We start from the raw sequence: 12741 nt of genomic DNA, 5'->3' as shown, positions 1-12741 counted from the left end.
CAAAAGAACTGATAGATTCTTCGAAATGGTGGCATGGCCCTGCATTTCTTTCGTTACCTGAAAGTCAATGGCCAAAACCCAAACTATCGACGTCAAAATTACATGATGTATCAGAAGAATCTCGAAAATCGGAAGCTATCCTAGCGTGTTTGATCAAAACAGACAAAGCTGAAAATGTTCCACTCATGAATTTGACAAAATTTAGTTCCTTGAAAAACCTTTATCGTGTGACTGTTTGGATTTTCAGATTTATATCAAATTTAAAAGTAAAAAGGGAAAATAGAAATTTTGCGGAAATTTCAGCAGAAGAAATCAGTAAATCTGAAACCTTTTGGTTAAAACAAGCTCAAGAAGATAGTTTTCCTGAAGTTATAAAGTCTCTAAGAGAAAACAAGCATATTCCAAAAGATTCAAAATTGTTCGAATTAAATCCCATATTATCAGATGAAGGTCTACTTTTGGTACGAGGTCGGTTACAAAAGTCAAACCTACTATTTAACAACAAACATCCAATAGTAATCCCTTCAAAACATAAATTAAGTGAATTAGTAGTACGAGACGCTCATGAAAAGGTTTATCATGCGGGTGTATCGGATACTCTAGTGCATATACGTGAAAAATTCTGGCTCTTAAGAAGAAAACAATACGTCAAATCAATCCTGAGTAAATGCTTAATATGCAAAAAATATAATGTACGTCCTGGACAACAAATCACTGCACCTCTTCCAGCGGATAGAGTTAATGAATCTCCGCCTTTCGCAATTTGTGGACTCGATTTTGCAGGTCCTTTGTATGTAAAAGAAATGACAACAAATACTACATTTTATTGTTTACTTGCGCTACTACAAGAGCTATTCACCTTGAGCTCGTAAAAGGCATGAGCACTGAAGAATTTTTACTTGCGTTCCGCAGGTTCGTATCCCGAAGAGGTTTGTGTTCCACTGTGTACTCGGACAATGCTAGAACATTTAAAAGAGCCGAACTTGAATTAAAGCAAATGTGGAAAGTGATTAACCACCCTGAAGTTAAAAAATTTTATGCTTCGCATGGAATCACATGGAAATACATTGTGGAACGTGCTGCCTGGTGGGGCGGTTTTTATGAACGTTTAGTTCGCAGTGTAAAAACTAGTTTAAGAAAGAACATTGGGAAATCATCTTTGACTCAAAGTGAATTAGAAACGCTTTTGCTTGAAATAGAAGCGATGATAAACTCGCGTCCATTAACATACGTTATTGCGAAAGGTGGTTCTAATTCTAAATGAAGTGAAATATTTCAACAATCTACAAAAATAATCATTTTATTTACAAAGCAACTTTCGTTGCATCGAAGGTTCACTGCTAACTAACTACGTCGCAAACTAAAAACTAACATTCCTTTTCAGAGGCGAAGCGCCCTCTAACGGCGATACATAAATCATTTGGGGGATTTTTCCACACTCCCCACCTGATAATTTCTGCAAAAATTATCACTATTTCAGCATACAAATAATAAAACATAAGAAAGCAACTTACATATCAAATACATTCAACTGATGTAAATATAAACTGCAAAAGGAAATTCTATAAAATAAACAAATATAGTTAACTGCATCAACTCAAATGTTACTCAATACGTAAATATTAATTCAAATTACAAACAGTAAATTATTAGTAATAACTAAACTAATTATCTAAAATTAATGTTAGTGAATATGAAATACAAGAAGTAAAATTAAAAGGTTACAAATTTAGTTCATTTTCAGTCTGATAGTTCAAGGGGGTATATCAATTGCACAGGTCTCTTAAGGTCCCCTTTTTTAGTTTTTACCACACATGATCGTACAAGACCATCACGTCCTTTGAAGACTTGAATTACTCGACCTAAATCCCAGAGGAACTTAGATTTAGTTGTTCCTTCAAGTAAAACTATATCACCAATTTTAAGATTTTTCTTGGCTTCTGGTGTACCGAAGAAGTGAGCATTTCTTAACTCAAGGAGATACTGATTTTTCCATTTTTTCCAGAACTGTTTTATAAGTGTTGTCTGATATTCTTTTCGTTTTATTAGACTCTTTCTTGTTGGAGAGTTATTCAGGATCTCCGCAAAGTTGTATGGATATTCATCCTTATGTCCGATCAATAGAAAATCAGCCGGTGCAAGCGGTTCACGTTCATGTAAATCGTTGTAAACGTAGGTCAAAGACGTTTATTCACAATATTTTCGACCTCTGTCAACACAGTCATAAATTCTTCAAAATTCAATTGAGCTCTGCCTAATATCTTTTTCAACGGTTCCTTTATGGTTTTCATAAGGCGTTCATAAAAAGCTCCCCACCATGGAGCAAGCTCGACGATAAATTTCCAAGTCAAGCCTTCATTTGCTAGAAAATTTTGAAACTCTGTATTTTTAATTATGCTGTAAAAATACTGTAAATCTTTGGCAGCATATTTGAAAGTTTTCGCGTTATCTGAATAAAAGGTGCGACAGTTTCCTCTTCTCGAAATGAAACGTCTGAGAGCCAAAATGAATTTGTTTGCAGACATATTGGAAATGAGTTCTAGATGTAACGCTCGTGTAACAGCGCACGTAAACAATACGATGTATGATTTCTGAATTTCGTTTCCAGACCTGATGTAAACTGGACCTGTGAAATCCACGCCTGTAACATAGAAAGGTGGAGTTTCAACAATTCGATCTTTAGGTAACTGAGCTGTCATTTGTTTCGCTGGTTTTACTGCGTATTTCCGACAAATTAAACAGTTCCCTAAGACTTTTTTTACCAACTGACGGCCTTTACGAATCCAAAATTTCTGTCTTAGTTTGGCTAAAGTTGCTGCAACTCCCGCATGCAGAACGTTATTATGTTCCCTTTTTACAATTAATTCAGTAAATTTGGAATCTTTAGGAAGAAGAACTGGATGCTTCTCGTCAACTGTATATTCGGTTTCTTCTAATCTTCCCTTAATTCGGAGAATTTTATTTTCATCAAGAAACGGTGCCAAGCTGAATATATCAGAGCTTGGAGAAATTGACTTGTTAGATTGAAGAGCCTTAATTTCAGGTGTGAAGAAATCCATCTGGGCTTTACGAACACAAAAAATTTCAGTGTCCTGAATTTCAGAAGCACTTAATGTTCCACTATTAGCAGGCAGTTTTCTTGCCTTAGCAACGAAACGCCTAACCCATGCCATAATTCTGAGATATTTCAGCACATTACTGAATTTTGTTATATCCAATAGTTGATCATCTCTTTTCACAACAACGTCATAAACAGATATCTTACCACGGAGTTCTAGTTGCTTATCGTTTCCCACGTTAAACTTCGGTTGAACTGGCCAGTCTATACGTTTGTTTTGCAACCATTCTGGTCCAAACCACCAAAGTGAACAATTTCTTAAATTAGCAACAGTAGTTCCTCGTGATATGATGTCGGAGGGGTTATCTTTCCCACGGCAATAATGCCAATTATTGCTTTCAGTTAGTTTCTGAATTTCATAAACTCTGTTTTTGATGAAAGATTTAAATCTTTCGGGAGATCCCTGAATCCAAAAATACGTTATTTGAGAATCAGTCCAGTGGAAGAGGATTACTTCGTATTTTAAAGATTTTGCTATTTTATCACTCAATCTAGCGGATAAAAGCGCACCCAAAAGCTCCAATCTAGGAAGTGTAAGGGATTTCAGAGGTGCAACTCTACTCTTGGAAGCAACAAAAACTGTTTGAAAAGTTCCATTGTTCAAAACTATTCTCAGATATACCACGCAACCATAAGCTTTCAAACTAGCATCAGAAAAGCTATGGAGTTCTATTTGTTTCACATCTGCATCTAATATTCCTTCTAAATAGTAGCGGGGAATTCTGAGGTGGTTCAGTTCTTCAATTTCTTCGTACCAGGCTTTCCATTTATAACTAAGATCAGGTGGCAGTTCATCGTCCCAATCAATTTTGGCAGACCAGATTTCCTGAATCAGATACTTTATTCTTATAGTGAAAGGGCTTAAAATCCGACAGGATCAAAAATACGGCCTGCGGTTTGCAATAGAAAACGTTTTGAGTTGATTGACGAGGAAATGAAATTTGTCAAGTGCTGAGTGTCAAAATAAAAATTATCATTATCCGTATCCCAGTTAATTCCTAACACTTTAATTGGGATAACTTCAGGAGATTCTTGCATCGAAAATTCTTTGCGATGCCAAATATCTTTGAGTTCTTTGGAATTAGTATGCCACTTATGTAGTGACATGCTAGCTTCATTAAAAATGTTCACAATTTCTAAACTTGTTTTCAGGCTTGTTCTAAATTTTGGTGACCACCAATAATGTCATCAACATACAGGCAGTTGTTTAAGAGTTCTACTGTTTCAGGATATATTTCTGAATATTTTTTAAGGTGATGCTTAATAGTAGCAGCGAGAAGAAAGGGCCTAGATTTTACTCCAAACAAAACTCTTGTAAATCTAAAGATTTTCAAACTCTCATTGTTATCATTAGGATCATCTTTCCAAAAGAATCGTGTAACGTCCCTGTCTTCTTCATTTAACTCTATCTGTAAGAATGCTTGTGTAATGTCCTCTGTAAAGGCTATCGAATTTTGTCTAAATTTTATCAATAAATCAAAAATATCAGGATATAGGTTCGGACCAGTGTATAAACAGTCATTTAGAGAGAGTGTTTTTGGTTTATGGGCTGAAGCATCATAAACTATTCTTAGTTTGCTTGTTGCTCTATCATTTCTGATGACTGCTCTATGAGGTAAATAAAATAGGGTTTTATCATTTTGATTTTCTTCTTGAACTGGTTCAATAATATGTTTTAACTCGTAATCATTTAAAACCTCTGTGTATTGAACAAACAAAGAGTTATCAATTTTAAATTTGTTACTCAATTTCTTAAATCTTTTAAGTGCTATATCCCTATTATCTTCCATTAAATGTTTTGAATTCGGTTTCGAAGGTAATTTTACTTGGTATCTGCAGTTCTTATACCTGATATCAGATTCGAAAGATTTCATAATTTCTAAATCAACCGTTTTGTCGTTTTGAGTATCACTTTCCAAACCCAAGTTTTCTAGCTTCCAAAACTGTTGTAACTGATCTGATATCAAGTTTTCATTTACAATTACTTTCATAGTTAATAATTCACTATGATCATTATTTACTTTACCCTGCAAACACCACCCAAATAAAGATTCTGTGGCTACTACATTTCTTGAAATTCTTTTAATTTTACCAGTAATTATAGAATAGTAGAAATCTACCCCTATGAGAATATCAATTTTGTCACTTTTTCTACAACAATCTGCTAATTGTAGATTTTGTAAAATTTTATTTTTCTTAGCAAAATTCAAATCTGGAGGAGAGATAACAGTATTGGATATATTTTCGGTTTCAAGAAGCTCAATATATATATTAAGATTAGGATCGTTTACATTTTCTAGTTTTGCTCTAACAACATTAAAGGTTTTTTCTAACGCACTTTTATCACCAAAGGAATAAACAGAAAGTGATTCTTTTCTAACAATCGGAAGTTCCATTTTAGTAGATACATCTTTGGTTATGAAAGATCTCATTGAGCCATTATCAAAAAGAATTCTGACATTTTCAGATTTATCATTATTTCGAATCAATGCAGAAGCCGTTTGTAATAATATTTTATTAGATCTATTTTCATCGGAATTATATGACGAAACAGCGGAAATAACGCTCGAATCCGACGTTTTCTTTTTAGGTTTTTCATTATCTTTTTTCTGATGGAATGAATAACAAATGGCTTTCGAGTGTTTATTAAAGCAGAAGGCACAGTTTATTTTTTGTTTACAATTTTGGATCCGGTGATACCGACATAAACATAAAAAACACCGCGATTCACTTTTTAAGATCTCCTTTTTCTTTTCTACACTTAAAACTTCGCAATCCGCAGATTTATGATTTGTGTTCCCGCAGAACAGACACTGCGATTCGGATGACGCCGCTAATAACTCAACTGTAGACGGCTTGCTCGTTATGGCTGGAGAATGTTTATGTTTGAAGGGCAAATGCTTTTCCAATCGCGAATATTTTTCTCTAGAATTATAATTAACAGAAGCCGCGCGTTCTCTACTGAATACTTCGTTCCTCAAAAAGGTTAACAAACCTTTTAAATCCCAATTTTCGTCTTTAATTTTTCGGCTATAATCAAGAACGAATTCATTAGGAAGTAATTTCAAAATTAAAGGCGTTAAGAGATTTCCGTAGGTATCAGAGTCTATTTTTAATGCTTCAAGATTTCTTATCTGTACTTCGGCGTGATCTAAAAGTTTTCTTAATCCGTTTATATCATTAGGATTTCTAACAGGTGAAGTACTTAAGAGTTGTCCTAAATGCGAATTAATTAAGATGTTCTTTTGACCAAATCTGGAACGTAACAGTTCAAGAGCAGCTTCGTAATTATTTTCGATGAGAGCGAAACCAGAAATAGCTTTGGCGGCTGAGCCACCAAGAAAGCTTTTTAAGTAAATTAATTTTTCTATTTTTGATAAATTCGGATTTTTATCAATCGCATTTTCGAACTGACCTATGAATTCTAACCAATCCGAAGAATCACCATAAAATTTAGAGATCGTTAATTTTGGAAGACGAGTGAATTTGTTACTTTCGTTTTGGGATTCTGTAACGGTTTCATTAGAAATGTCTCTATTTGCATTGTCCGAATTTTTCAACACTTTCAACTTTTTCTTTCCTCTAAACTGCCACACTTGAATTTTCTCTTCATATTCCAAAGCGGATGAGATTTCAAGTTCAAATTCGTCTTCTTCGACTTTTAATTCTCGTTCTATTTCAGCGTCTAAATTACTCAAGGATTTTGATTTTTCGTTTAACTGGTCTAAAATTTCTTCTAATACATTTACATTTATACTACTATCATCTTTATTCAGTTCGGTTTCAATTTTCTTTAATATCTTGGACACTCCGGTCCTCAATACCTTTCGTTTCGATTTCAGTTTAGCAATAAGATCTTCCATATTATATAAAAATAGAAAATACAGGCTTACCTTGGCTGTCTTCGCATAAAATGATATCCAAAATTAAAAAACACAAACTTCTAAATTGGCCAAAGGTTCTCGGCACCGATGCGCCATATTGCGAAAGGTGGTTCTAATTCTAAATGAAGGGAAATATTTCAACAATCTACAAAAATAATCATTTTATTTACAAAGCAACTTTCGTTGCATCGAAGGTTCACTGCTAACTAACTACGTCGCAAACTAAAAACTAACATTCCTTTTCAGAATCGAAGCGCCCTCTAACGGCGATACATAAATCATTTGGGGGATTTTTCCACATACGTCTTTTCTGATCTTGAAGAGCCCTCCGCACTTACTCCAGCCCACCTGTTGATTGGTAAACGACTCTTGAGTTTGCCAGCTGTAAGGAGGAATGACTTGAATTTACCAGGTTCCAGAGAATTTATGTTAAAACGTTTCCGTACACGAGAAAATCTAATAAATCACTTTTGGAACAGATGGAAAAAAGAATATCTCCTGTGCTTGAGATCTGCTCATGATACCGGTCAGAAGAAACCATCTGCATTCAACGTAAATGATATAGTACTTGTTCATGATGAAAATTTACCTAGAAGCTGGTGGAAATTAGGAAGAATAACCAAAACCTTTATTGGTAGAGATGGAATGATCAGATCGTGTGAAGTGAAAACTGGCAATTCGGTAATCAAACGTCCAGTGCAGCTATTGTACAATTTAGAAATTGATGATATCAGTAATTGCAATAATCAGTGACTGGTAAAAAAAAAAATTGGACTGAATGACTGATAAACTGATGATAAAAAAAAATGTTCTTTTTCATAATGTTTTCATTTATTCATTATTATTTTCCTTGGTTTAATGATTTGTGGTGATCTTGAGAAATGTTAATTTAAATGTTTTGTTTTTTCTATAGTTTCAAAAAAACTTTTTTTTCTTGGTGTTAAGAAATTATTGATATAATGTGACCTGTATATGTAAGTAATTTTTATTTGTTTCTTATTGTTATAGTAATATTGTAATAGTTAGTTAAATTTATGATGAACCTATTCTTCATCGGGGGGAAGTTTGTTGAAATTATTTCTTTTTCCCTCCGATGGATTCATTTTTTCTTTTATTTTTTATCGTCTGTCGCCGACTAGGTCACGTGACTGGCGGCAGAAAAGGAATGTAATACTCTTTTTAGTTAAGCTTGAGGGCGACGCCTTGAAATGATCTGTTCTTGGCCGCATAGCGGTAATGGTTCTTGATAAACGAATTTTGGCCCTATGATGGGAAAATTTATAATATATGTATGATTGTGCTTTCAATAATGTAAATAATGTACATAAGCTCTTCATTAAATGTTTTGTTTTTATATAAAAAAAATAGAATCGTGAATTCGTGAGCATAAACGTGACAATTTTTATACATTTTTAGTTTGTTGTAAAAGATATCGTTTATCATGTTTGGTCAACTTTTTTTTATCGTCTGCTTCTTGTCTTGTTTACAAAATTTGTTGACTCAAGATGCCTTTTTACTATGTATTCTATACTTAAAAGTGGTCTTTTAATAGTTACCAGAGTTAACAGCAAATAGGTCGAACCCATGACAGCAGGTGGATGGAAATTGATAGAAAATTAGATCCGTTAGCAGATGATAGTTTAGAAAAAGCAAGTTAAATAAGTTCTTAGTGGTAAACAACTTTCAATTGTAATTTGAAAGGTTTTTCTGGAATTTTTTAAGAAATTAGTTTTGAAATTTTGTAGATGCATATTTATGATAAAATGAAATCAAGAATGAGTACACAATTGTTTCAAAACTGTAATGTAGATAATATTCAATGAAAATGCACTTAAAATATTTATACTGTCAGCTAAAAAGGGCAACATCAATTTATGGGTTAAACTATTTTTTTTTATTTTTCTGTTTTATTTATTTAGCTTTGAGAATTTTTCTGATTGACTGCAGTTATAAAAGGTTTTCTTGTACACAGGGACTTAAAATTTTATCTTCGTCGAAGCACTTTAAATATAAGTGGTTCGTTGAAGATAAAATTTTAACTTTTTTAAGTTTTAACTAAAAAAACTTTTTCAAGTTTTAAAATACGCAGTTTCAAATTTTTTAATGTTGATCAATAAAGTAGTGTTGTTTAATTTTGTTCTTTGTTGATGAATAGAAAACGAAATATTTTAAGTAGTTTTTTACTGCTGTTCATCAGTCATCCATTAAACTTCATCTAAAGTTTTCATTGTCATTACTGTAAGTTAAAGATTCGTACTATGCAAAGTTATAGTTAAATGACCATTTCAGCTGAATATTGTGTTTAATGAAATTTAAAAGAACACTTCAGCATACTATTTTAATCTAGAGAATAGAATGGACTAAAAAATCATATTCTGAATTAATAAAAATTTCAAATGATAATAATAACTTTTGAAACAGTTTTAAGCTAAACAATTATGATAAACCCACTAGTTTAAGAACTTAAGAACTTATCCCCATGAAGTTGATATATACAGCACAAAATCGATACTTAAAGTGAAATGTTCAAAACTGAAAAAACGAATTTACTATGACAGTATTTTAATGCAAACTAAAGGTACGTAGATGTTTCTGCACTTATTTAACATGGAAAAAAAAAAAAAAAAAAAAAAAGAAGAAGAAGAAGAAGCCTGGAAGAAGTAGAAAACTTTTCCCCCTAGATCACCTGAGTACCTGGCTCGCAATTACTGTTTCCCCCAAACGACATTACTTTTTATTTGATCCTGATACAAAATATCTGAAATAAAAACAGTAAGCACTGCGAAGAGTTTAAAAAAAAGTGAAAATAATTTTTTTATAATTTGACGGTTTGCTAATGACGTTACAATAAAAAAAAAAAAATTTTTTTTACATTATACCCAAAAGGGTGTTTTTTTTAACATTTTGTGTGTTACCTTTATTTAATAAATATCATGTTCTTGACACTTACCACATAAAATTCAATTCAACAGCAATATCACAAATTATTTAAAAACGGCATACCTTTAGAATTTTCGATAGATAGTCTCACGCGCTGGAGATAAAAATATTTTTTTCCGCACAGTGTTGCCATTGCTCGCTTTGAAATCGTTGAGTTTGTTATTAAAAATTCTTAAAAGTTTTACAAAGTAGGAAATAGATTATAAAACAAATTGAAAATTCTGGCTTCCAAGTATTCGTGTTCGTTGAGAGGATTACGTTATTCAAAATTTGATGGTTCTAGGTACCGTTGTTTCATCACAATGCGAGAAACATACGCACGTTTATGCAGATTTTTCAGTATTTAATTTCTCTAAATATAACACAGGGTGATAATATTTGGTAGCAGCAATTTGAAAAGTGAAACGGACAAAGTTTTCAACATAAAATGTCAAAACGAAATTAATAGCCTTTTTGGGCTAACAGCCTTTGGGCTAAAAAACTGAATTTTTTAAAAAAATTGGCGTTAAAAAATGATATTTTGTTCTTATTGTTAAAAAATATAGTTCTAAAGTATTTTAAAAATCGAATTATTAAACGGTTTTCCAAATCTATTAAATTTTTACATAGCTCTAACTTCTTTTAAGCAGTTACCAGAGCAGATAAACAAGTAGTTTTATTTTATTTGCGCATGTGTTACATAACTCACTGATGCGTAAGAAATTAAGAATGTTTAGATTCAGAGCACGTTTCCATGCTGTGCTTAATGAACTGCAAAAAATACGGGTTTTCCTTACCTCTTCCGCTTGTGCATTTTATCAGCACTAGAAAAACAGCAAACACTTTCCGAAACATCTTGTGGTGGGAGATTACTAGGAACTAATCTTTTTCTATCATCCGTGAAAAATCTTGGTATTCAATCATTGTAAACACCAGCTGTTGGTTCTTTGAATTTCGATATCTAGGATTTTTACCTTCAAGGTGCAATTATCTCACGGTTTTCACAAAAGAGAATATTATATTCTTTTAAAGAGAGATTTTATAAACATACGATGTAAAAACGCGATGATAATATTATACATTCAAATTTATTTTATAAAGAAAACGAACTTCATAAATATTTCTGTAAAGTGGCTGTCGTAATTTATGGCAAACATGACTAGTTACGGTTTGCAATATTAAGGTTAAAGAAACTGGATATTATCATATCTTAAACCTTGTGTACATATTGATTTAAAAGGTGTTTCAATTAATCAAATGAAGGATATTCCTGAAAATTGTAATACGTTTTTAATAACTATAAAACTTTTAATATAAATGATATCAGACTTGGTTTTAATTTAGAGACAAATTCAGCAGCAACATCCCCTATGTTTATCATATGCATTTCGTATGTGGGTAATATTTAAAATTTGACAATATTCAAACAGATTCATCAAGATTGCTATAGTCTATTTCTGTTACTTTAAAATAGGAACTTTAAGGTTATTCCCCCGTCCTCCCTCGCGTATTGCGTTGTAAATATGAGAATGATAGCTACAATAAAAGTATAACAACTACAAGTTACCCTCAACAGCACGTCGAAAGGAACATTTCTCAGAATTTTTGTTTTCTGATTGGTTGATTTATGCCAAACCAATTTTTTTGGAGAAATAGTATGAGATATAAAACTTAAAAACAAAAGATAAATAAACAGAATTAAAAACAAATTCCATTTCAGTTTCAAAAATTCAGGCGTAGGTATCCGGGACACCGATTTCAACGGAAGAAATCTCAGCTAGGAACCGTCTAATGTAGTGGTTCTCAAAAAGAGAGGAATTCCCCCCCTGACGAAAGTTTAATTATTTTAGGAGAGGGGGGGGTATATTCATAGTTTGGTATTTATCATTATTTTCTACACTTTTTGTTGTTTAAATGATAAAACATGTTAAAATAATCTATATCTAGGAAAATGTATATATTTACTTTTGGAGTTTTGTAAAATAAAGGGGAATGATCTTCTGGCAGTGGTAAAATGAAAGTATGGGGCAAAAAGTCTTGAGAACCCCTGCTCGAATGGTAAGGAGAGGGAGAGTTTCGTTTCGCATAAAAATGTTTTCCAGTCTCACGTGCCGTTAAATGTGATAGCTCCATAAGGTTCCAGTCACGTAATCTCCCTCTCCACCCAAAATACACGCACCATTTCCATTTAGCTTGCTTTGCTACATGAATACCGCGCGAATGATGGCTGGCTTAAATGACTGCTGACTACAGTACCTAATGTAGTGGAGAAAATATGTGCTGTGTGGTGATAATGACCAGGACTTGAAGAGAAGGGTTAGTTAGAGCTTTTCCCTCTGAAACAGGAAGTGAGGAGCAAGTAACGCGGTAATCATGTTGACACTGACAAAAAAAAAAAAAAAAAAAAAAAAGCGGAGACGCAATCCATAGAAAAGAAATTATCGTTTTAAATTTGAAGGACCAGCTTTAAAATGCACTGTGAGTGAAAAATAGGTATAATTTAGAAGACAAAGACAACATACATTTTACATTGCTGTATACATTATATATTAAACGTTAAAAAGTTAATAATACTTATTTATTAATTTTAAAATAATAAAAAATACGCTACACTTTTAAAATAAAGTTCCATTTTCTTAAAACATGAAGTCTTCTCTCCCTTTGTGAATTTATGTCTAGTTTTTCCCTCATGTGCATACTAGCTGGAAAAATTTTATGATGTTTTTTAAAATAGCTACAATAACAGCTTTTCAAAGTTAGGCAAAAATGCAATCTTAGATTGTCGTAGTTTTGAAACAGGATGGCAATTCTTTTTTCCGT

At 32.5% G+C, this 12741-nt stretch overlaps 1 protein-coding gene across 4 annotated transcripts in view; it reads right to left on the bottom strand.

The window, feature by feature from the left end:
* LOC118192947 (uncharacterized) overlaps window positions 1-10791 on the bottom strand; it is a 30513-nt gene extending 19722 nt beyond the window's left edge. The window contains exon 1 of one of the 4 annotated variants that reach the window (XM_085822336.1): window positions 10719-10791. In XM_085822336.1, the coding sequence (XP_085678462.1) occupies window positions 10719-10776 (58 nt within the window). In that variant the 5' untranslated portion in view covers window positions 10777-10791. Of the gene's footprint in view, window positions 1-1514; window positions 2016-7011; window positions 7222-10718 lie in introns of those variants that run through there. The other 3 variants (XM_085822338.1, XM_085822339.1, XM_085822337.1) reach the window with 3 other exon arrangements.
* Between the last annotated feature and the right edge of the window lie 1950 nt (window positions 10792-12741).

The sequence above is a fragment of the Stegodyphus dumicola genome, chromosome 8 (assembly GCF_044657685.1).
Source record: "Stegodyphus dumicola isolate Sdum_Otavi_A_Nest chromosome 8, ASM4465768v1".
In the NCBI taxonomy this organism is placed as follows: Eukaryota; Metazoa; Arthropoda; class Arachnida; order Araneae; family Eresidae; genus Stegodyphus; species Stegodyphus dumicola.
Note: the sequence above shows the minus strand (reverse complement) of the source record. Positions and strands in the feature narration are given on the sequence as shown.